At 49.5% G+C, this 21,215-nt stretch overlaps 1 protein-coding gene across 4 annotated transcripts in view; it reads left to right on the top strand.

Annotated features, from left to right (window-relative positions):
* The first annotated feature begins 339 nt into the window (after positions 1-339).
* Positions 340-21,215, top strand: part of arhgef10 (Rho guanine nucleotide exchange factor (GEF) 10) — a 46,323-nt gene continuing 25,447 nt past the window's right edge. For 2 of the 4 annotated variants that reach the window (XM_023807780.2, XM_023807788.2), the window contains exons 1-18: positions 340-491; positions 6,872-6,979; positions 9,791-10,042; positions 10,594-10,890; positions 11,771-11,807; positions 11,948-12,036; positions 12,465-12,521; positions 13,285-13,457; positions 14,102-14,218; positions 15,469-15,580; positions 15,664-15,773; positions 16,108-16,185; positions 16,647-16,826; positions 17,532-17,648; positions 17,875-17,967; positions 18,451-18,621; positions 19,048-19,193; positions 19,306-19,484. In XM_023807780.2, coding sequence (XP_023663548.2) covers positions 6,943-6,979; positions 9,791-10,042; positions 10,594-10,890; positions 11,771-11,807; positions 11,948-12,036; positions 12,465-12,521; positions 13,285-13,457; positions 14,102-14,218; positions 15,469-15,580; positions 15,664-15,773; positions 16,108-16,185; positions 16,647-16,826; positions 17,532-17,648; positions 17,875-17,967; positions 18,451-18,621; positions 19,048-19,193; positions 19,306-19,484 — 2,245 coding nt within the window. In that variant the 5' untranslated portion in view covers positions 340-491; positions 6,872-6,942. The remainder of the gene's footprint in view (positions 492-6,871; positions 6,980-9,790; positions 10,043-10,593; positions 10,891-11,770; positions 11,808-11,947; positions 12,037-12,464; positions 12,522-13,284; positions 13,458-14,101; positions 14,219-15,468; positions 15,581-15,663; positions 15,774-16,107; positions 16,186-16,646; positions 16,827-17,531; positions 17,649-17,874; positions 17,968-18,450; positions 18,622-19,047; positions 19,194-19,305; positions 19,485-21,215) is intronic. The other 2 variants (XM_023807800.2, XM_023807811.2) reach the window with 1 other exon arrangement.

Consider the following 21,215-nt stretch of genomic DNA (forward strand, 5'->3'; position numbering starts at 1 on the left):
CTTGCCTCTTGAAATGTTGCATTCTATAATACGCAGACATGTGTGGCCTTCCTGCCGTCTTCCAGCACGCACGTTTCAACGTGGCGATGGTACGCGCAGTCACCGCGGCCTGGATTCGCATCGCTGGCTGGCAGACTCAGTTTCCATAATTGTACAGCTGTTCGAAGACGAGCCACCTCACGGATCACGTGGGGCGCTCTGGAACGCCGCGCTCAGACCGGGCTGGAAGAGGAGCGCGAGGCCGAACATCGGGTGATTGATGTTTCCGTTGGCCAATAAGAGCTCAGCCCTGGGAATGTGCTCCAATGGCGTTGCAAGTTGGGCGAGGTTACATTTGGAGCCAGTTTGCATTGGAAAGGCGGAGGAAAATGTAACAAAAAATAATCGGGGAATGCGACTGATGAAGGAGTCACCGCGTATTCATTTTGACATTAAATAACTTTCGAAAGAAGCCGCCAAACTACAACAGCCTTAAACCAGTCTTAGAAACGGTGAGCGCTCTGAATTTTCCTTTAAGTAATTTAATCATTGTCGACGTGAAAGAGTTATAATAGAGTGACGCTGAAAAGTTCTGTGTTATTTCCCGCAGAGTCCGAGAGATTGTGTTTCGTGGTGTAGCTTTGCGTTCTTCTACTGCTGTAAATTATGTTGTAACAGTATTTTTATACGTTTTGTCTATCCACACTAGACCTTCAGCTTGAGATATCTCAACTGAAAACAAAAAAAGTTTTTGTATGAAAAACCTGTCCCTACGTTTGCTATAGCCGCAGTTTTCAGATTTGCAGCTAAAAGATTTGGGTGAAGTAATAAATTCGATTGAATTTCTCTTGTTGCCAACTGGCAAATAATAATTTAACGACGTCGACCATCTTTCGGCCTTGGGAAACTATGATCTAAACCCCTTTTAAGGTTTACATTTAAGCATCCTAGAACGAATTACATTTTGCATTTGTGCATTTATTTGCCTACCGCAAAGGATGTTACAATTCACGTATGATTTTCCCACAAACCCCCCCCCCCCTCCTTGACAGGGTTCCCTCGGCAGTTTAACTGGTTATCTGCAGCTCATATAACTGGCAAACCGTACCCAGTAATATCTCCCCTTTGAGTACTGGAGTAGTACCCTGTGGGTGTGTACAATATTACTGACATGCGAGGAAACTGACCGTACGGGTGTGGGGAACGTAAGAGTCTACAGGGGTGTAATGTCATGTATTCAAACTGGAAATGGGCACTTTGGCTCTGCATTTGCGAATGCACACACCACGTGTCTGCTTTATTTGCATAGTACTTGAAATCAAGGTAACCCTTCTATAACACATTGCGGGAATGCTCGTGATGACACTGCCCCCTCCGTTCACAGACATATGCAGCTTTTCGCCATCACGACTGCCTGAATAAAATAAAATAAATTTTGTAAATTCAAATGAATAAATTCATTCGTGTGGGAAAGTAGATATGGCAGTGGGCAGATAAGAGTGGATTTTTTGCATGGATTTTCAGCACAGCCAAAGACTGCGCCTGGAAATCCTTAACATTCCACCAGTAGTGTTTCTAAGCATACATTTTGAACTTTGGTTGTGTTGACACATGCATCATAGACCCAGGAGCTGGTTTTTGTACAAAACCTCTAGTTAACATTCCAAGTACCTAAATTCTGTTGCATTTTGATCTAACCCACTTAAGAATGGATTAAGGAATTTGTTGTACATACTATGCTCATATAAATAATGTTGGTGTTTGTCCACTGAAATGTAGCTCTGTTTCCCTCTCTAGCAGTTTACTGAAATGCACTCGTTCCATGCAGAACCATAAATGAAGTTAAACAGGCATGCCGTGGGAGGCATGGCTCAGAGGAAATGATGGAAACACTTGCTTTAAGGAGCAGAAGCAAGGCGAATGCTTTTCTGGAATGAAGTCCACTCGCTTCTGAGACTTGTGTCCTGTGGTGTGGTGTGGTGTGCGGGGGGGGAGAGAGTTGTCTTTGGGCACTGTGGGGTGGGGGGTGATGTGTTTCAGGGATGGGTGTTAAAATGACAGGGAGCATAGAACTAACTCCCCCTCCTTTGTGTGGCTGCATACCTGTGCAGTCCCCTTTGCATCCATGCATCCGGGAGCAGGGGCCTGGGAGCAGGGGGTCCGGGAGCAGGGGGCCCGTCAGCGCGGCTGTGCTTCGTTTGCTTGACAAACTGCTACCTTTTCAGATGCAAGAAGCCATGTTTTCTTCCAGTTTGTAGGGTCTTTGTTTAATGTGCTGGGTTGCTGACATAGATGGCTTCTCCTTCTTCTATGGAAAGTGCTAGATTTACTTTATTTTCCACTTAGTACCAAATTTGCTTCAGCAGAAATGATCAGTAGTAAAAATATGCTATGTGTAAGGCAAACACATCACTTTTGAATTATCTTATGTGCATGTGCCATGTGATATTGCATGAGAATTAGCTATTTTCTGTCCTAAGTAAAACCAAGCAGAAAGTGGTCTGGGGAAATCGTGTTTCACTTCTGCGACCCGTTGATGCTCTTTCTGCTGACCTTCGTGTGCTCTTTGATATCATGTCAATTTCTGCCTTCTCGTCTGGCCGCGGTGGGGCCTTTCCTTTTATAAAGCAGGTAGATCAGTGATGGAAACACGTCTCAAACATGGGAGATCACAGAAATCTGTGATTTATTGTGGACTTTACAGTTGTGCTGCATCCTGATTGTCGAGTCCGATACCTTTTATGTAATTTGTGCACAGAATAATCATTGATTTTTCAGTCCAGCTCTGGAGTTCATGGAATATGGTTTATGGTATGAGAATTTTACCGGTATTTATTTGCACAACAACTTTGACAAAGACTTTACATCTCCCTGCACAAACTGAAGGTGCAGATGAGAGGGGGGACAATCATGCCGGCAGGCAGCCCTGGATGTGGAAGATTTACAGATTAATTTGGAACAGGATTTACTTTGCTGTTGCTGTGGCGTGGAAGAAATCAAGCACTTGTTCATCTTTTGCTGTTGCCCCGTGTCTGTGAATTTCAGGATGTGTGTGAGGCCCTGAAAATGCCTTATGTGTCTTAATGTTAATTCTGAATGTTGGGGTACCAATTAAAGGTCAGTGATGATTCTAGCCTATGTAGAATTAATGCTTCTTATATGTTTACCTTCTCTATCAGGTTAACTTTCTGTAGCAATGTGTGCCTCTTGGAATGTCGGCAGCCTTGCATTCGCCTGGTGTGCCAGCCACCATCATCTGCTTTCTGCAGAGGCGTCAGGATCGGAATGCCTGAAAGTCATTAGATGGGCTGTTTACAAAGACCCCTTTGGGCTCTCGAGAGCCACCGGGCACACAGAAAATAGCATTCTGATGATGCCGTGGATTTTCTTGGCTCGGGTAACGGGCTGAGTGGGCTGGACCTCCACTTGGGTCATACGGCGGCCATGGTTTTTGTCGCCCGTGCTGCTCTCTTTCAGGCCTGCTATGCTGTTTTTTTCTTGTCCTCCATTGCGTCCGTTCTTCAGTCGTGTGTCCTCACCTCTCTGAGGATTCTGCCTCATGGTGATGTGACACGTGCTATCACACCCATCTTCTGTTTGGATCCTTTGAGGATTTTGGATAGATGTGCTAATGGTTTGTCCTTTTTACGAAGGAGCAAGACCTTACTTGTGTGGAGGTTCTTGAGCTGAGTCAGGGTTTACTCACACTCGTGCTGGGTATGCTGGAGGGGTTCCAGCATGGTAATGCTGGAAACTTGTGCCATTAATCCCAAATCGTGTCTCTGATTGGATGCTTTTGCCTTTGGTGGCCCTGGTAATGTGTAATATGGAGAGTGCTGCTCAGTCCGTCCTGCAGTTGGGGGGCACAGGGGGGCATTAACGAAGAGGACCTTCCCTCAGGAAGTGCAGCTGAAGGAGTTTTCACTCCCACACCCATAATTAGCTGTGAGCGCCTGAGTGGCAGGCTGCCTGGGGGGGGTTGGGGTTAAGTATGGACCCAGAAGCCTGAGCAGGGGATCACTCTGCTCCCAGAGTAGCTGGTCTCCAGCCGCTCTCATTCAAATTACATCACTTCCTGTCCGGCCAGAACTTTTTTTTATTTTTTAACCCCGCTCGTTGATTGCCTCACTGTGTGCCGACCTTGTGGCACGGCGAGTGCATGCAGGGGCCTTGTGAGCCCTGAGAACTCGGAGAAGGGCTGTGTCGCATCGATGGATGCTAGGCGGTTTGCATCGGTTTTGCATCCATTAGCATTGGTTGCGGCCTCATGCTCATTGCCAGAGTGCTGAAGTCTTTCGCAGTTGGGACAGGGGTGAGGAGACGGGCGACCTCATAAATTTCTTGAAGTGCTCATTAATGTGGATTTGTTCTCCCTAAATCAAACTTTGGCCTTCGCCAGAGACACACACGTCTTCAGCCTTGCACAGGGGTAGCGCTAATTGCTGTTATTTATGTGACCGTGATTATTTCCTTCTATATCAATGCACTTGAATCCCCAGATATGGGCGTTTGAACTCTTAAAAATCTGTTCTCTGCTCAGTGTGACATCGTCCTCATAATTCATGGCCCTGACACGTGTACGCTGGGCATTGCTGTCTAGTGCATGGGTGGGTCTGTTACACAATGCTTCTGAAACATGACTGAACTGCTACTCTTATGATGTAGCAAAAACTTGGGGGGGGGAGTGAGGGGGTGGAGTGCTGACACTCCTGTCCTGCTATTTTGGTACTTTGAGGTAGATGTAGAAAATGGCCTGGTTGAATTTCAGCCGATGTGGGGGTTGAGTTGTTGGATGGAGAATGTCACACAGGTGTGAATTGGTAGAGCTGATCGCAGAGTTTCCCATTTTTTCGAGTCCGGATCAGGAGCTACAGCCACAAAACACGTAAGTGCTTCCTGCGGTGCTGGAGAGCTGTACCAGCATGTCCGGGCCAAGCGGTGGCTCAGCCCTCAGGCCCTTGAGGTTGGGTGGGAGGGGGTTCTGTGCATTTTGTGGTATCCCGTGGTGTCGGCTCACGCTTTGATAGGCGCCCCCTGGAGGTCACTAGACTGCATGGTTTTCGGTTTACGTGCACGACGACACTTTTTCTCGCAGCGCGCCGGGCAGAGGTCACCGAACCCGGAACGTGAACCTGCTACAGTCAGCCTGCGAGTGTCCTTTAATCATCACAGCACACGTGAGAGGTGTTTCTCGGCGGGTGCGGGTGCGAGTCCTGCCGGCCTGCCCGCCGTATAGGGTGACATAGCACAGGCAGTGCCTGGTATTGTTTTATCCCTGTGACTAAAGAACTTATAAGCATGACTGCCTTGGGGGGGTTGGTCAGCGCTGGATCTTGGCTTTTTGCCTCAGCTGAGTGCCCTCACTGTTGGATCGAAGAAGATTCTTTCTCCGTTTTTAAAGGCCTTCTTTCTCTCGGCCTTGCTCTCTGTCTCTTGTGTGTGTGTGTGTGTGTGTGTGTGTGTGTGTGTGTCTGTCTTTTTTTCCCCCCCTCTTTTTTTCTGTGTTTCGCTCAGACCCAGATATAGCCTAGAGGGGAGGGGAATGGTCCTGCCTCTCTGGCATAATGCCTTGCAGTGGCCTCAGCTTTGACCAGCTCCCTGGATGCCTGGTGCTGATATCAGCTGGTCACCGTAACTTGCCATAAGATCCTCCCCCCGGCTTCCTCCCATTGTGCCTGCTGACAGCCTTCACAATGCCCGCCGGCGGGGTGTTCATCGCGGTCGTTCCAGTTCCTGGCTGGAGCCGTCAGCTTCGTTCCCCGATCCTGTTTTACACGGGAAAACGCCAGATCCCAGTCATGGCCGCCTGTCGTCCTGCCCCTGTGCCCACGGGTGGCTTTTGCCCGAGCCAGATGTTTACTCTCTTGTGTTTCAGCATTTCCTTTGTCGCTGTAGCATGAGAAATTCCGTCACCCTCATGAAGAACACAGCGTGTTATGGCTAAGGCGTGCTCCTTGTGGTTAGAGCAGACCCGCTGCGGGGTGCGATGAAACACTCCGAAAAAATGCGACGGTCTTTCCCACTTCTTCTGCACAGTTGGGGTTTCTCACAGCATCCATATTATGGAAGCGGCTCTCAGCCGTAGTGGCTGATCAGATACGGCCAGTGTAGGTGCACTGTAATCTTGAGGTCTCTATCTGTTGTGTCACAACCTTGGCAGAAGTGTGACGATGAGGAGAAAACCTTTTTAGGGTGTTTCAGGATGTGGGCAGTGTCAGCTTCTAGCCATCCATCCATCAGTCTCCTGTCAGCAGGGTCACCGGGGGCAGCACAGGGCACAAGGCTGGGGTAAACCTTGCATGGGATGTCAGTGCAAGTTAAGGAAAGGATGGAAGTCAAGGAAAGGATGGAAGTCAAGGAAAGGATGGAAGTCAAGGAAAGGATGGAAGTCAAGGAAAGGATGTTGGTAGCTAAGAGTGATGGGGAAAAATAGATGCCATGGCTTGTGGTTAATGCTGTGAGCTGATGTGTGTGTGACTGCAGGACTGAGCCCCGACGCTGCCCGATTTGCTCTGGACAAGGCGCAAAGGCAAAAGCTCCACCTGCGGATCAGTGTGCTTCTTGGTTTCGTTTTGTTCGGTCAGTTGTTTGTTTTCCATACCGAGTGCCTCGTTTGTCTCCGGGACTGACGGGCTGCAGCTCTGCCTTTTGTCTGCCCAGATTCGATTGGCCGCAACTAAGGGCTGCCAGTTACACTGACAAACAGCTGGAACACAATAGGGCTGCCCCCCCGCTCCCACCGGCGTGTGTCCAATGGCAGCCAAATGAGCTCCCCTGCAGTGCTCGAGATGCTCGGTGTCATGTGACCTGCACACTGGCATTGTCTAGTGTGCCGCGCTTTTTTATTCTTATGCGTTAATTTGCTTGCTTTTCTCCCCCCTCCTTCTCGCAGGGACATGCGTGGGGCTGCAGGATCGTCCCCAGGCTGTTGAGCGAGCCTTTGCAGCACGGTGAAACCTCATCATGGATGTGGAAGAGTTCCCGCCACCCCCCCCTGAGAGTAATGTCAACCGCAGTCCCATCTATTTCTGGCTGGGCCTCTTCTGTCTGCCCGGGGTTGAATTGGGGGGGACGGGGGGGGTTGGTGTGGTCTTTTGATTGTAGAGGCCTGTGTGGTTAGTGAAGAGAGGGTGTGGCATAAAACAGCACCCCAGGCAGAAAGAACAGGACTGCTTGCCGGTGAGCACTGCAGTGCCTGTGGCTTTTGCACAGAGATACCCCCCCCCCCTGTCTGGCTTAAAGGGGGGGGGGGGTGTACGGGGGCAGGCAAACAGAACATGCATTGTGGCAATGAATCAACAATAGTCAAGCAGGCTGGGGCTGTATCACTGTGCAGCATGCTGGGAGAGCTGGTGTGGTGTGTTGGGGCGGACTGACTGTGATTCCCCCCCCCGCCCCCCACAATTATATTAGGAACTGGTGGACCTTAAAATGGGTCAAAGTCAGGCTGCAAGATGAAGATGCGGGGGCTCGTATTCGTGTGCTAATCACCCTCTTGGCACTGCATGGGTGCTGGCTGATAGTTTTCCAGTCACTGTATCCTTAAGACTTCCCGGGCAGTTCAGAGGGCCCACGCAGACCCCTCCAGTATGGAAACTATGTAGCCATGTCCGCTACAGCAGTGTTCCTCTAACCAGGCCTCAGGGACCCCTCAGGAATCCACTGCGTTACAGGACAGACTTCCTCTGGACTGGGAGTGGGGGCCCTTCACTGCGATTGTCCGTTTTAAGAGGTGTCAGGATGTCTCTGCCCTGGCGTCGCTTGATCGACAGCAAGAATTTAACATCAGCAGTGGCCTGTGATACGGATCGTGTTGCGCTGACATCCCCTGACACCGCAACTCAGTTTGAGGCTGTGACAGGTGTCTGCTTTCCGCTTTTTTCCTAGGGAGGGAACCTTCCAAAAACCGTTATGCTTCTTCATAAGGATTGCCGGGCTGTGGGGGGGGGGGGGGGAGTGGAGTGCATGAGTGATCCGGCGGAACAATCTGCCTGTGTCATCGCTGGCCGCTTCTAGCCAATGGGAGGGGTTATACCGGTGATTGATAGCTCGCTACAATCCCACCCACTGCCTGATTTCTCCCATTTTTGTTTGACTTTTGATGTATCATTAGTTGTAGATGTTTCTTAACAGATGTCATGTGACCCTTAAGGACTGTTCCCTAGTAATCTGAACATTGTATTGTGCAATTAGATTCAAAAATGGGTGGGAGAGTGAATTTTCAGGGCTCGCCGTGTTATGATTCATTTTCCAGAAGGCTGTCTTGTGATACCAGTCAGTTTCTCTTCTTTGTGGTCAGAGTGAGGAATCTCTGGAATGTTCAGGGCCAGGAATATGCCCTTTCCATGCTTGACATTTCCAGAGATAATATTCATCCAATCAGAGCATTGTACCATGAACGTTCTCCTGGGCTTGCTGGCGGGCAGCGTGGCCTCATTGAGCCAGGTCAGCTGCTTTAGCTTCCGGAAGCACCGCAAGCCTGAATGGGGAGAATTCCTTTGTGTGTTCCTGTAGAGTGAGTCACAAAGTGGGCTGCCCTATGCCAGGGAGCCATCGTAGTGTGGAAAGCGGCTGTCGTCGGCCAGCATCCATCACAGGCGTTCTTTCACTTTAGGAGATTTGAATCTTTGCATATGTGTATGGCTCGTACCTGCGATCAGAGGGTCGCTGGTTCAAATCCTCTGGTCGGTTGAGTGATTTTATAGGTGGACCTTTGAGCAAGGTTCTTAGCCCTCAGTGCTTCAGGGACTGGTTTATTTTGCTCTCTTGACTGTATGTCGCTTTGGGTAAAAATCTTATAGTTAAAAAAAACCATAAGATGGGCTAACGGCTTATAACGTATCCAGAATGAGGGACAAAATTCTAGAGTCTGATGTCTCTTCAAAGAAAAGTCTCTTCAGAAATCAGGCAGTGTGTGGGCTTTGGTGGGACAGGAATGAGATTCAAGCTCGCTCACTTATGAATGTAACCTGACCCTGACGGTTCCCCACCAGGCCCTCTGAGGAATGGGATTAACATGGAGCTTTGATGTATTCATGGTCACTCGCCATCTTCCCATTTCCTGCTTGTCGAATCTCAGCATGGAAACGCGTTTGTTTTTCCGCAAGTTGTTTCCTTTGTGTACCAGAGTTAATCATTCCTCGTTGGCCCCTGTTGAGAAGCTGGCTGAGAACTTAATATCACCCCTCAGGTGGTTTTAAGGTCCTGTGTCCTTAACGAGACATACATGTGGCTTGCCGCGTACATTTTACTGATTCCATGGGTGGTGTTCTTTGTATGTGGTAGGAGGGCCTACCTCTCATGGGGAAGACAGGCCTTTTCTTCATCTCTCACATTATATCACATGATTTCTTTAGGTACCCGATCTTCAGTTGCTGGACTTTTGTTTGGTTCCATCAATCCCGAATGGTGTCAGTGTAGGTCTTAGTGTCTCAGTCGGCAAGCCTCGGTTCTGCGGGTGGGGTCCAGTCCGCCTGCAGGGTCTCTGCTAAGTCCTCTGTTATAATGACAGACTTGGGTGGGTGGACCACACCAAGAGCTACAGCCACGTGATTTGTCTTCTAAAATAGACCACCGGACCATGTGTGTTGGATGTGTGCGGTCCAGGACGCTCTTCCTTGGACCTCTCTGGCTGTTTGCAGCTGTAGCACATTTTGCTTGTGGCGTAAACACGTGACTATGGAGAGCTGGCACTTAAACGAGTCCTCTGGGCTTTGCTAGTTTAACCTTTGACCTTTTATGGGCTTTGTAAGGACGTGCAGCTGGGTGTTATGTTTATAAAAGTGTGCATAACTGAAATGTCTGTCTCTAGTGCTGGATGTGGGCCCGCCCTTCACCGACGAGGATGAGGGGGAGCAGTTTGAGTTTGATGACAGCGGAGACGAGGTCCCTGAAGCTGACAGATCGGCACCGGCCCCTCCGCCCCCTCCGACCCCCGACTATGCCGGTACGGCACCAGCAGCAGGTGCCAACGAGCAGCTACCAAAGCAAGCTGTCAAAGAGAATGACTTGCTTCCACCACTAGAGGGCACCACTGCTTCTAGCGCCGACATTAGCCTTAAAGGTTGGTGGAGGATGCACACTGATCATTTTTCTTTCCTTTTGACGTCAGTTATCCTTGATAATTATTCACAAACTGCCAGTTAATGTTGCCATAAGTGAATTGATTGTGGTGCTGTTTCAGCGGCAGGGGGTTTGCCTTAGAAACAGGCCGCCTGGTCCTCTGCACACTAACCATCGTTATGAGCACCCAAAGGTCCGTATGATGACAGCATTGAGGAGTATCGAGATGTTGTGTCAAAGTCAGGCTTCTGACGAAAGCTTGCTCAGCAAAAATGGTTGACATTTACATTTATTTTATTTATCAGACGCTTTTGTCCAAAATAACTTGCAAGCGGGACAGATAGCACATTGTAAGCGGTACCAGAGCAGGAGCTACACAACATCTCCCAAACAAAGCAAGATCCTAATAAGACTGCTATTCAAATGAGCAGATAGTGCAGCATTAAGAGCACTCAGGGAACATGGAGTGGTATCAGGCACGTAGAGGTGTTCCTGGAACAGATGGGTCTTGAGGCATTTCTTGATGGTGATATGAGTCTTTCCTACCCTCAGAGGGTGATGGCTTCTCCAAGGACATCGCCCCGCCCCCTGTCACCCCTGCCCCCGGCCCCCAGGGCAAGGTGAACCCGTACTCGGTGATCGACATCGCCCCCCTACAGCAGCGACCCTCGCCCCCCTCTCTGGAAACGGAGGCTGTGTCCCCAAGCGACGCCCCCCCCAGCCCGTGGGTACCGCCCGGCTACGCCGTGCCCCCGCACCGCGATTACGCCGTGCCCTCCAACGTGCCCGTCATCACGCCAGCCTACACCACGCCCGTCATCATTCGCCACCTCTCCGCGGACGAGGACGGTAAGGCGGGATGAGTCATGCCCGCTCTCACCCTGCTCTTCCCCTGCCACCCAGGAGCACTGGGGTGCCAGTAGAGGGCTGCTTTTCCCTGGCTGGGCGGAATCGGATGTGCAGCTTGGTGCTCTGTGGCGCTCTGTCTTGGCTGTGAGGGTTTTCCTGTTTTCTTTCCTTTCTGCTTTAGTCGATCTCCAGCGCACAACTTGCCACTTTGGTGAGGCAACACCAGCCGGACCGTCAGTGCGGCTCCTGGTCATTTTTTGTTACCGAAGGGTGTTTATTAGGGGACTTTTTCAGGAACGTCCCTCCCAGGGCAGTTAAACAGGAAAACCTTCACGGTGTGTTTTTTTTTTTTGAGCACGTAGGAGGTCAGTGGGAGTAGTGAGAGAATCACATTGGTCTGTCCAGTCGGGATATTGGTGTGAATTTTTCTGTCGCCATTAGGATGACAGGGACAACTGAGGAGATGCCGCTGTGTCGGTTCCTAATAAACAAGTAATAAAAAGGACCCTGGAAACTGATCTGGGGTCTGTGGCAAGTTTACAGTACTTACAAAGAAATGTCGAAATGTGTATATTTACGTGCCATAGTACTCATGGAAATATCCTGCAGACATTTATTGGATTTTATTATGAATGTGTCTTTGTACCTTTATGCATCTTAAAGCATTTAATCATTAACTTTTCTAGAGATGGACATAATCGCATTTCTCAAGTTGCAGTCTCATGCTTGCCCTCTGGTGGTGATAATGTGCAGTACCCATTTCACAGTGGATAGATTGATACATCTTCATTTTAATGCAGCCATCTCTGTCCTTCTTGCCCTTTATGATGTGCCTTTTTAACTTAAGTGTGACTCCTCCCCCCTTCCCTCCTCTCCACAGTCACTGTTGTTGGGACAGGCAACATTTCATCTGACAGGTAAGCAATGTAACTGAAGTATAGACACACGCACATCCCACAAATGAGTGTGTTACCTGCCATAATAGTCACCTAACAGCAGATATTCTTGAATTTTTTTGAATGACTTGAGCTCCTGTCGCTTGTCTCCTCTTACGAAGCGTCTTCAGTGAAGAGTACCCAGCCATCCAGGAAGAAGATGCACTTTCTAAATGGGTGTCAGATCCTGCTAACACGGCCTGGATGGAAAGTAGGTGCTGGAGCTCGTAAGAAGTGTCAGTCTCAGTGTCAGTCTCAGTGTCAGTCTCAGTGTCAGTCTCAGTGTCAGTCTCAGTGTGTCACGGTGACGTCGAGCCGCGTAGCCTGTGGGTTTGTGGCACTCGTGTGTGAGCTTTTGAAAGCAGTGGGCTGTTTGAATAATTTCAGATTTTGTAAAAGCGCCCCACGCGTTTAACCCCATTGTGAAAGTCACCTCCTGGCTTGGTACCCCGCCCCCCCCAGTTTATTCCCAGACACTTCCTTCCTCATTCATGTTTGAGGAACTGCATTCCCCAGGCCCTCCTCTTCTCCGTCCTGTGAGAAGCCGCGTCCTGGCGACATCGCTACACCCTGATGGTCTGTCGAGCTCGACCTTTTTCGCGTTTTAACTCCTAACATGTCCCCCTGGGGGTATTCCAGGCCCAGATGAAGTCATTTACGACGATGTGCCCAGAGAGAACTCAGACTCCACGCCAGGTCGGTCCGCATGCCCTCTTTCCTATCTGCTGTCCTGCTGTACTCTGAGATTAAGTCACTTCTCCGTTTCACAGATTTTGCTGATTTGGTATTTCTGTAGTTATTTTCATTGACTTGCTTGAGTGTTTTTTTCCCCCCCCACAACCTCCGCATAATTACTGGTGCCTGTTTCATTCTGGTGTGTTGAGCGTAATTAATGGCAGGCCCGTCTTTCTACGTGCTTTCACCCTTTGGCATCTTGCCCAGCACTGTTTTCTCTGTGTCATTGTCAGTCAGCATCACATGTTCATAACTGCCCATGTGACCAGTTTATAGATCCATGGGGTTATTTACCAGCTGCCTGTCACTGCCATAGAAGTCGATCCTGCATTAAAACGCTCCCTTGGCATTGTATAATGAAAATATCTTAGGGCCTGTATTAATGCACATGTACATGTTTGTCAGTTGTCCGGTATTTTATATAGTTGTGTCATTTACCTAAATAACCAAAGTATAGCTGCACTGAGCCTGACTGGATGATGTAAGAGTTTAGCTGACAGACAAGCTGAGTGATGCTAACGCATGTGGATCAGTGATGCTAACGTGCTAACGCATGTGGATCAGTGATGCTAACGTGCTAACGCATGTGGATCAGTGAAGCTAACGTGCAAACGCATGTGGATCAGTGAAGCTAACGTGCTAACGCATGTGGATCAGTGAAGCTAACGTGCTAACCCATGTGGATCAGTGATGCTAATGTGTTAATACTCGGCACTGCCCTCAGACGAGATGATCTACGATGATGTGGAGCGCGGCGAGGAGGGGAGCTCCTTGGACAATGGCTGGAGCTCCAGCGAGTTCGAGAGCTATGACGAGCAGAGTGACTGCGAGAGCCGGGGGGAGAATGGCCTCCCCGACGCCTTTCTTCGCAGTGGACCCTCGCGGAGCAAAACGCATGTTTGTAGTCGTTTCACTCCTAGTTTGGGAAAATGTTTCAGACCAAAACAGAAGCAGTTACCAGCTACCTCGGTTGCTAGAACAATCACAGATAAAAAGGGATTGTAGTAGGTGACTGTTTTAATGCGATGAGCAGATGTTTATCCTGTTTTTCATAGAGGAAAGTCTCTCCTGCTGTGTATGCTGTCCTTCCAAAAGTCATGGTATCGCTAACTGAAATGAAAACTCTGTAGGCAAGACTCTGGGCTAAATAATTACTAATGGAAGTCTTTCATTAGCAAGCTTCAGTACTTAGAGGGGCCTTCTTGGGCTAATTCTCCCCTTCATCTCAAAGTGGTCCCATTGAGCTTCTGGATCTCTGCCGTTTCTCTGTGCACCAGCATAGTTGGATTTTGAGCAGCCTTCCACGACTTTTGGTATGGAGAAGTATAGGCATCTCCACTGGGACGCTTGGCTTGCGTGTTGCATGCTGCTCTACACAGCAGGATTACGAGGGCTCTGTCCCGGTGCCGTAATTCTGCCGGGTGCCCAAGATGCCCGGGGGACCAACAGCCATCTGGGACCTACGTTTCACCACCCCTCCCTCCCCCCCCCCCCCACCTCCACACAGCCGTGCCGGCTAACTCCGCTCTGCTCTCCCCCAGCTTTCCCAAGATCTGACACGCTTGAAAGAGCACTATGAGCGAAAGATGAAAGATCTCATGGCAAATACAGTGGGGGCCGTCGAGCTGCAGCAGATCAGGCAGAAGCACGAGCGGAAGGTAAAGCCCAGCAGAGGGCGATGGCGAGCCAGCTGCGGCGGCGGCTGCTGCAGATGTTGGAAGGGTCACAGGTGGCTAGTGGAGTAGTAGGTAGCACTGTGTTAAATCCAAGGTTCTGTGCAAGGTATTCTTTTAAGCAAATGCGTCATCCATCCATCCATCTTTTATGCTGCTGATCCTGTACAGCAGGGGTTCTCAAACTTTTTGATTAAAGGTCTGCATCAGATTTTTGTTCAAAGTCAGGAGGTCCAGAACAAATTCATGAACTTTAATGAATTAATAATAACCTTGGATACAGAAATCAATATATAGCAATAACGGGACGCTTTTAATGCTCGCTGATTATTTTGAGTCTGTCATTGGGGGGGAGGGAGGAGATGATGAGTTATGTGTGTTCAAAGTTTGGTTGGTTCTACATTGTATTTTTGTACTTCTGACCTCGTTATGTTAATCATATTGATTCATAAGGCGTTCTGTCGGCTGGGTCCGGCTTAACTGACTTTCAGAACCCCAGCTGCACTGGGCTGGGGTCTCTGAATTTACATTAAATATCAGTCTTTGTTTTTCGTGTTTCATATCTTTTGTATCCATAGTGTGACCATGTTCAGACTTGAGTGTTGTTGTAACATGTTGCTGCAGGGAGGCGCAGTCCCTCCCGTTTCCGGCAGTAAAGACATGCAGCTTGGTGTGTTGCCGGCGGGAGGTGAGGGGGCAGCTGGCCCCCGCCGGAGCGCCACTCAGCGACCTGTCACTGGCTGTCAATGACAGGCGCGGATGCGGGGTGGAGGGCTATTTGCAGGCTTGCTATTGGCTATAAAAGGCAGGGTTGGAACGTGTCCCCTGTTTGTCACTCTGGGGCAAATTACAGAGTGCTGTGTGGGACCAGCAAGCCTGCCTCCTGTCTTCCTAGAGAGTCATTATCATTATCCGAGCTGAGAATTCTGTCCCAGATGTGATGTGACACTCCCTTTGGCCAACTCTGACAGCCGACGGATTTTTCCCTAGGCGTTGAGTAACTGCCATTTACTGAACGAGGCACTATGAGCAAGCATAGGTTCAGTCAGAGCAGTGGAGTAACTTAGAAGTAAAGCTTACGCTGCGCTCTGTATTTACATGATCTGCCATCTGACTCATGTTGTGCTGCCGGTTGCCCCGGACTGTAACCTTTGACCCACATAGCGAACGTGAGCGGTGACCATTTTGTCAAGTGGTATGTCTCTCTCCTGTTCCCACGCTGGCTGCGACCAAAGATGCAGAAGCTGGTCAAGGCGGCGAAAGAGGGAACCAAAGACGGCTTAGAGAAAACAAAAGCGGCCGTGAAGAAGGGCCGGTCCTTCATTAAAACCAAATCATTCCACCAAGGTAAGGACCCCCTACCCGCATCCGCCATGACGGTGCCGCTGTGACATCCATGCCATCAAGCCGGCCCCTGCTCTGCCCTCCAGACCGCAAGTCGGCCAATCTGGAAGAGGAGGGCGACCTCTTCATCGAGGTCGAGTGCTTCAACGTGGAGCCTGAGCTATGCCCGGCTCCCCAAGGCCTCACACCACAGCAGGTACCAGCCTCTCTGTCACTGGGTTCTCATGGTTTTTGTCCGTGGTCCTGTCCTCCTAAGACTCAGCAGTTCATTTTTGTCCTCCGTAGGAGACATGAGTCTCTGCTGTCTACGTTAAGAAATGTATATCCAATCGTGGTGAAACCGGTTGTTCTGTGTAGAGGTCGCCCTGGGCTTTACAGCGACCTCACATTTGTTGGCATCACCTCAACCCAAGACAACCCAAACACTTGCATTGTGTCAAAAATATAAATATTAAAACCTTTCATCATGAATTGCGTAAACTGGTATAGATCACTTCACACTTGTGATCCGTGTGTCTGCTCGTCGGTAGATGGTGAGGAGACACATTCTGGGGTCGATATTGGAGAGCGAGAAGAACTACCTGGACGCCCTTAAGCGAATTCTAGAGGTACGGTTCTTTTGCACTACAGTAGTTGTGCAGTAAAAGTGTCATTGATGGTGTGTGGGACATTTCAGTGTTACTCTTCAGTGTTTCAGAAGCATTGTGACACGTTATGCCTGTTTTTTGTGTTTTCCCTTTCACCACCATTGAGGAAAGTGTTGTTGCTGCATGACTGTGGATGTGTAACAGGCTCACTAACTACAGCTTGTCTCTAAGAATATGGATCACATCATGTGCTACCATTGAACCTTGTCAGCAAATATAAAACTGCAAGTGGTGCCACCTGGTGACCACTCTTAGAATTTCAAGCGCAAGAAGTCAATCTTGTCACAAGAAAAAATCTTTGGGAGAGAGTGGCCTGTGGGACTGGGCTCTAGCGCTATGGCTGCATGAATGGGGGGGCGGGCATTACTTCTCGGTGGTCATCATGTGACTCAAGTGGGTGGGGTCACATTTCCTCTAATCAGCATTATGAGAAGCCCCTGTCAGAGATGGAGCCCCGGTTGCTGAGCGATAGGAAGCTGAAGGTGACGTTCTGCCGCGTACGGGAGATCCTGCAGTGCCACGCCCTGTTCCAGATCGCCCTGGCCAGCCGCGTGGCCGAGTGGGATGCTTCCGAGATGATCGGCGACGTCTTCGTGGCCTCCGTGAGTCCTAAGCGATGACCTGGCATGTGGGGGGGGGAGCACACGTGGCTTCATTAGCCCGCCTGATTAAAGCAGTGTGGAACGAGACCTCGGGTGACTTTCCGTTTCAGAACAGAAACTCACATTTCTCTTGTTTGATTGTTATTTTCCCGTCTTGTGTGAGGAAATAACTTGGAGGAAGTTCTACATCTCCACTTGACATGTTCCTCTGCTTTGTGTTGCACTGTAATAGTGAGAAAAGAGTTTATATTTTTCATTTATCATTTGCTGCAGTCTTTGAATGCTGGTAACTTCCTCCCTCAGGATTTTTAAGCAAAATAAATCAGTCAATAAAGAAAATAAGTTAATAAGAAATCCAGTGGTTTCCTGCAGGTATGAGAAGTGGGTGTTTCAGCTGTAAAATCTTGGCAAAGGCACCGTCTCCCTCCCTTCTAGCGCTCGATTGGTCAGCAGTAGGGTGTACCCCACCCTTGTAGCCTGTTGCTTAGCAACACTCACCTCCCCTGACAAAGGAAGTGACCCGCCTTTTCCACTTCCTGGATTTGTTGTTTTGGGTCTGTCTCATTTTTTGAGCTTTAGGTGCTGGTAATCCGTGTCCAGCGGTCAAGGGATCTATTCAGGGTTTCAGCTGCTGGGTCTTTGTCACCTTGGAAGCATCATGATCTGGGTCCTCCTGTGATGTTCTGTGCTGTCACCTTTCTTCAGTTCTCCAAGTCCATGGTGCTGGATGCATACAGCGAGTACGTGAACAACTTCAGCCTGGCCATGGACGTGATTAAGAAAACGTGCGCCTCAAAACCTCCCTTCCTCGAATTCCTCAGAGTAAGGAGGGGACTCGGCGTGGGTGGCGATGGCTGGTTGGTCAATTCGGCAGGGGTGAGAGAAATAGCTCAACTGAAATAACAAGACAGGCTGTAGCGTCGACGATCCACCCACAGACATTTCTGTCATGAAAGTGTGTAAAACTTGGTGTAGAAACACCCATGAACACGTGTTGCTTTTTCAAACCACCCAGAACCTCACTCACGCCCCCTACCTGTCCCCACAGCAAAGCCAGGACAGCAGCAGTGACCATGTGACCCTCTACGGGCTGATGATGAAACCCATACAGAGGTTCCCACAGTTTATACTGCTGCTGCAGGTAGGACGGAGCCCCGCCTCCGGTCCCCATGCCCCGCCCCCGACAGGGCCTCTGTACTGAATAAAACACTTTTGTTTTAACATTATGCATGAAGTTTGTATAACTAATATGAGGTAATACTAATGACGCATCCGTAGGTTCCGGAATAGGTTCCAGACCCTCCATGATCCTGAATAAGATGAGCAGTTACATAAGTTGGGTAGACGGATGGATGGATGGATGGATAATACAGATATTTGGGAACAGATGACCAGGTGGAATTGGCCAGCAGGGGGAGCTCTACACTCACAGACTAGCTGGAAATCTGTTGTGTGGGCAGTTCTGTTAGAATGTATTTAAATGATGAAGCCTATGGAAGTGTGTGTGTGTGTGTGTGTGTGTTATTCAGAGCCCCTTTCATGTTGTAACCTGCGGGACCCCTGGGTCAGGTGAGGTCGGGAGTGTACCCTAAATGCCCCATCCTTCTGCATCACGCCATTTCAGGACATGCTGAGGAACACCCCCGTGGGCCACGCGGACCGCCTGCCCCTGCAGATGGCGCTGACGGAGCTGGAGACCCTGTCCGACAAGCTGAACGAGCGTAAAAGAGAGGCAGACCAGCGCTGCGAGATCCGGCACATCGCCAAGGCCATGAACGAGCGCTACCTCAACAAGGTGCCGTGCCAGCAGCCAAAGCCGGGCAGGGCCCCCACCACGCGGCTAAATGCAGGCGGTGCCTGAAGACACGGTTTCCACGGAAACCCATCCACTTGTGACCCAGTACCCTATTGGCGCTGCCATCCCAGCTGCCCCTTTCCCCTTCTGCACTGTGGTGGGAGCTCCTCAGCCAGAGGGTTGGGTGTGAAACCATCTCGAGTTTGGCCAGTAGATGGCGTAGTGACATTAGGCGGGAAACTGCCTCGTAATGGAAATATTAATCTATGCAAACGAATAAAAAACTATGAACAGAGTTAGTTGAAAATTTGCTTATTAAAAATGTCCTCTATTTCAAATGGTCTTTCTAGTTTTTTTTCTTGCACTTTGATAAGTCGATGTACTACACCAGTACTTGACTGTAAATGACCCCCCCCCCCCCCCCAGCTCCTGAGGTCTGGCAGCCGGTACCTGATCCGCTCCGATGACATGGTGGAGACTGTGTATGGGGACCGCGGGGAAGTGGTGAAGACCAAGGAGAGACGGGTCTTCCTGCTTAACGACGTGCTGATGTGCGCCACGGCCAATGTCCGGTAAACTGACCCCAGATCAGATGTGATCCCTCGGCCGTTTTCAGAGAAAGCGACGGCGGCTCTCAGTCTGACTTTGGGGAAGTGACCTTGGCATGTGTTTGTGGCCATGCAGGGGCAGTCAGGACAGCGGCAGTGCTGGTGCCCCCGCTTGGCAGAAGTTCCTGCTGAAGTGGAGCATACCTCTGAGCTTAGTGGACGTGGTGGAGTTCGGCTCCAGCGAGGACGTGGGGGACAGCGGCCGTTTACCACCGCCGCACTCCGTGGAGAAGTTGGTCATCAGCACCAAGCCCAGTAGGTGTCACTGCGAGACCACAGTCCAAATTTGTTTTCGAGAAACTAATACATTTTGATTCTGAAGATTAGAGTATACTTGTATACAGCTGGGCGGAATGAAAGGGTTAGTGGAGTGTCCTGGCGCCCAATGGCACCCCCTACTGTTGAGCTATGGAATTGCCCCAGTAATAAAAAATATAAGGATTAACGGGTGTGTATAATTATGAGCTGCACAAGCTCCTTTGGAGAAAATTAACTGTTGCCAAGGCTTTGAGTGACCCGATTCCGTAGGAGATGAATGGTGCACTTTGGAGCAGTGTTTTGCAGTCCGGTCCCTTCCTGAGCTGGGAGGAAAACGTGGACTGTCTGTAGGTCCCTGAGGACGGGGTTGGGACACACTGCTGTAGAGGCACGGGCTGCACACTGTACCCCGATGAACATGCACGTCCTTGGGGCGGATGGCCCCTGAGGCAGAGACCACAGATGGAGTTAATACACACATAGAAGGGTTTGCTCGTTTTTGTTTCATCTTTCATTTGAGCATTTGCACAGATGGTTTTTTGGTCCTAATGGGATATCAAATAATAATAATACTTCATGGGGAAGTTCTCTTCTTTTCACCTGCCGCATCTTGCTCTCTGTGACACACAGACAGGTGAGAGTATGCATAGCAGAGATGGGCAGCCATCTACAGCAGCTCCCATGAAGCACATGACTATTCTGCTGAGGCCCGGCTCGACCTTCTGATCACGGGCATAGAGGCTAAGCCCCTGAGCCACACACCGTGCAGTTGGTTCTCCCTGGAAGGCGTTTCAGGCTGTGTTTCAGTATTTCATGCCTGTGCTCTGACTTTTAAAACAGCTGTGTCTTTAAAAACCTGATTGGCGAACCAGACTTGTGATTTAATTTTCCTCTGCGTTTCCCTCGACCGGCAAGCGGGACAGTTTAAGGCTATATTGGGGAAAGCCATATGATTTGTGGTCATGGGTCATGCAGTGGCTGTTTTTAGTGTAAAACGTGAGCCTTGAACGCTGGCATTTTCTCGGGGAGTTGTTTGGTGTAACATTATGAGAGGAGATGCATTGTTTCCTGGTCAACAGGAGAGGGCTTTTAAGTGGTGCTTAGAAAATGAAGCTTTTCTAAATGTCTTGCATTTCTGCAGTGTGTGTTTTATGGATTTGTGGTTCTTTTGACTGAGCAATGCATTCCTCGCAGTGCATTCTTCACAGTGCATTCTTCAATAATCTAATTCCTGATGAGTATCTTATCCACCCAGGTTTTCGGCTGGATTTTTCTGGAAAAGCCTTTTTATCTGATGCTGGTAGATCTAAGCCTGTTAGTCTTGTTAAGTGGCGGATTTTGTTAATTTATAAGTGACTTTGAAGATATAGTTTCCAGTGTACGGACGAGCACCGCAGTACGTTGCTGTGGATGACCAGGACTTTCCACATCAGAGGTTGATAGTCACAGCTAATCAGGATGCAGGCTTATTTCAGCATGACTCATTGTAAGACTAGGAGTGTTCTGATGTGCTCTTCGCAGACTGTGTTGCAAGACTGCTTCCTGTTTTCCACTGAGGCTCTCGTCGGAGATGCCCTGAGTCAGATGGTGAGAGGCTTGTCTCTGACCCAGCAGCTGAGGCAGGTACTTGCAGTGCTGACATAAGCCAGTGAGAATCTGTCAGCGCCGTCTCTAGGTCTCGCTGTATTTATGTGGCAGAATTTTGAGAAAACGTCCCCACAAAGAATG

This window comes from Paramormyrops kingsleyae, chromosome 14 (genome assembly GCF_048594095.1).
Source record: "Paramormyrops kingsleyae isolate MSU_618 chromosome 14, PKINGS_0.4, whole genome shotgun sequence".
NCBI classification, from domain to species: Eukaryota; Metazoa; Chordata; class Actinopteri; order Osteoglossiformes; family Mormyridae; genus Paramormyrops; species Paramormyrops kingsleyae.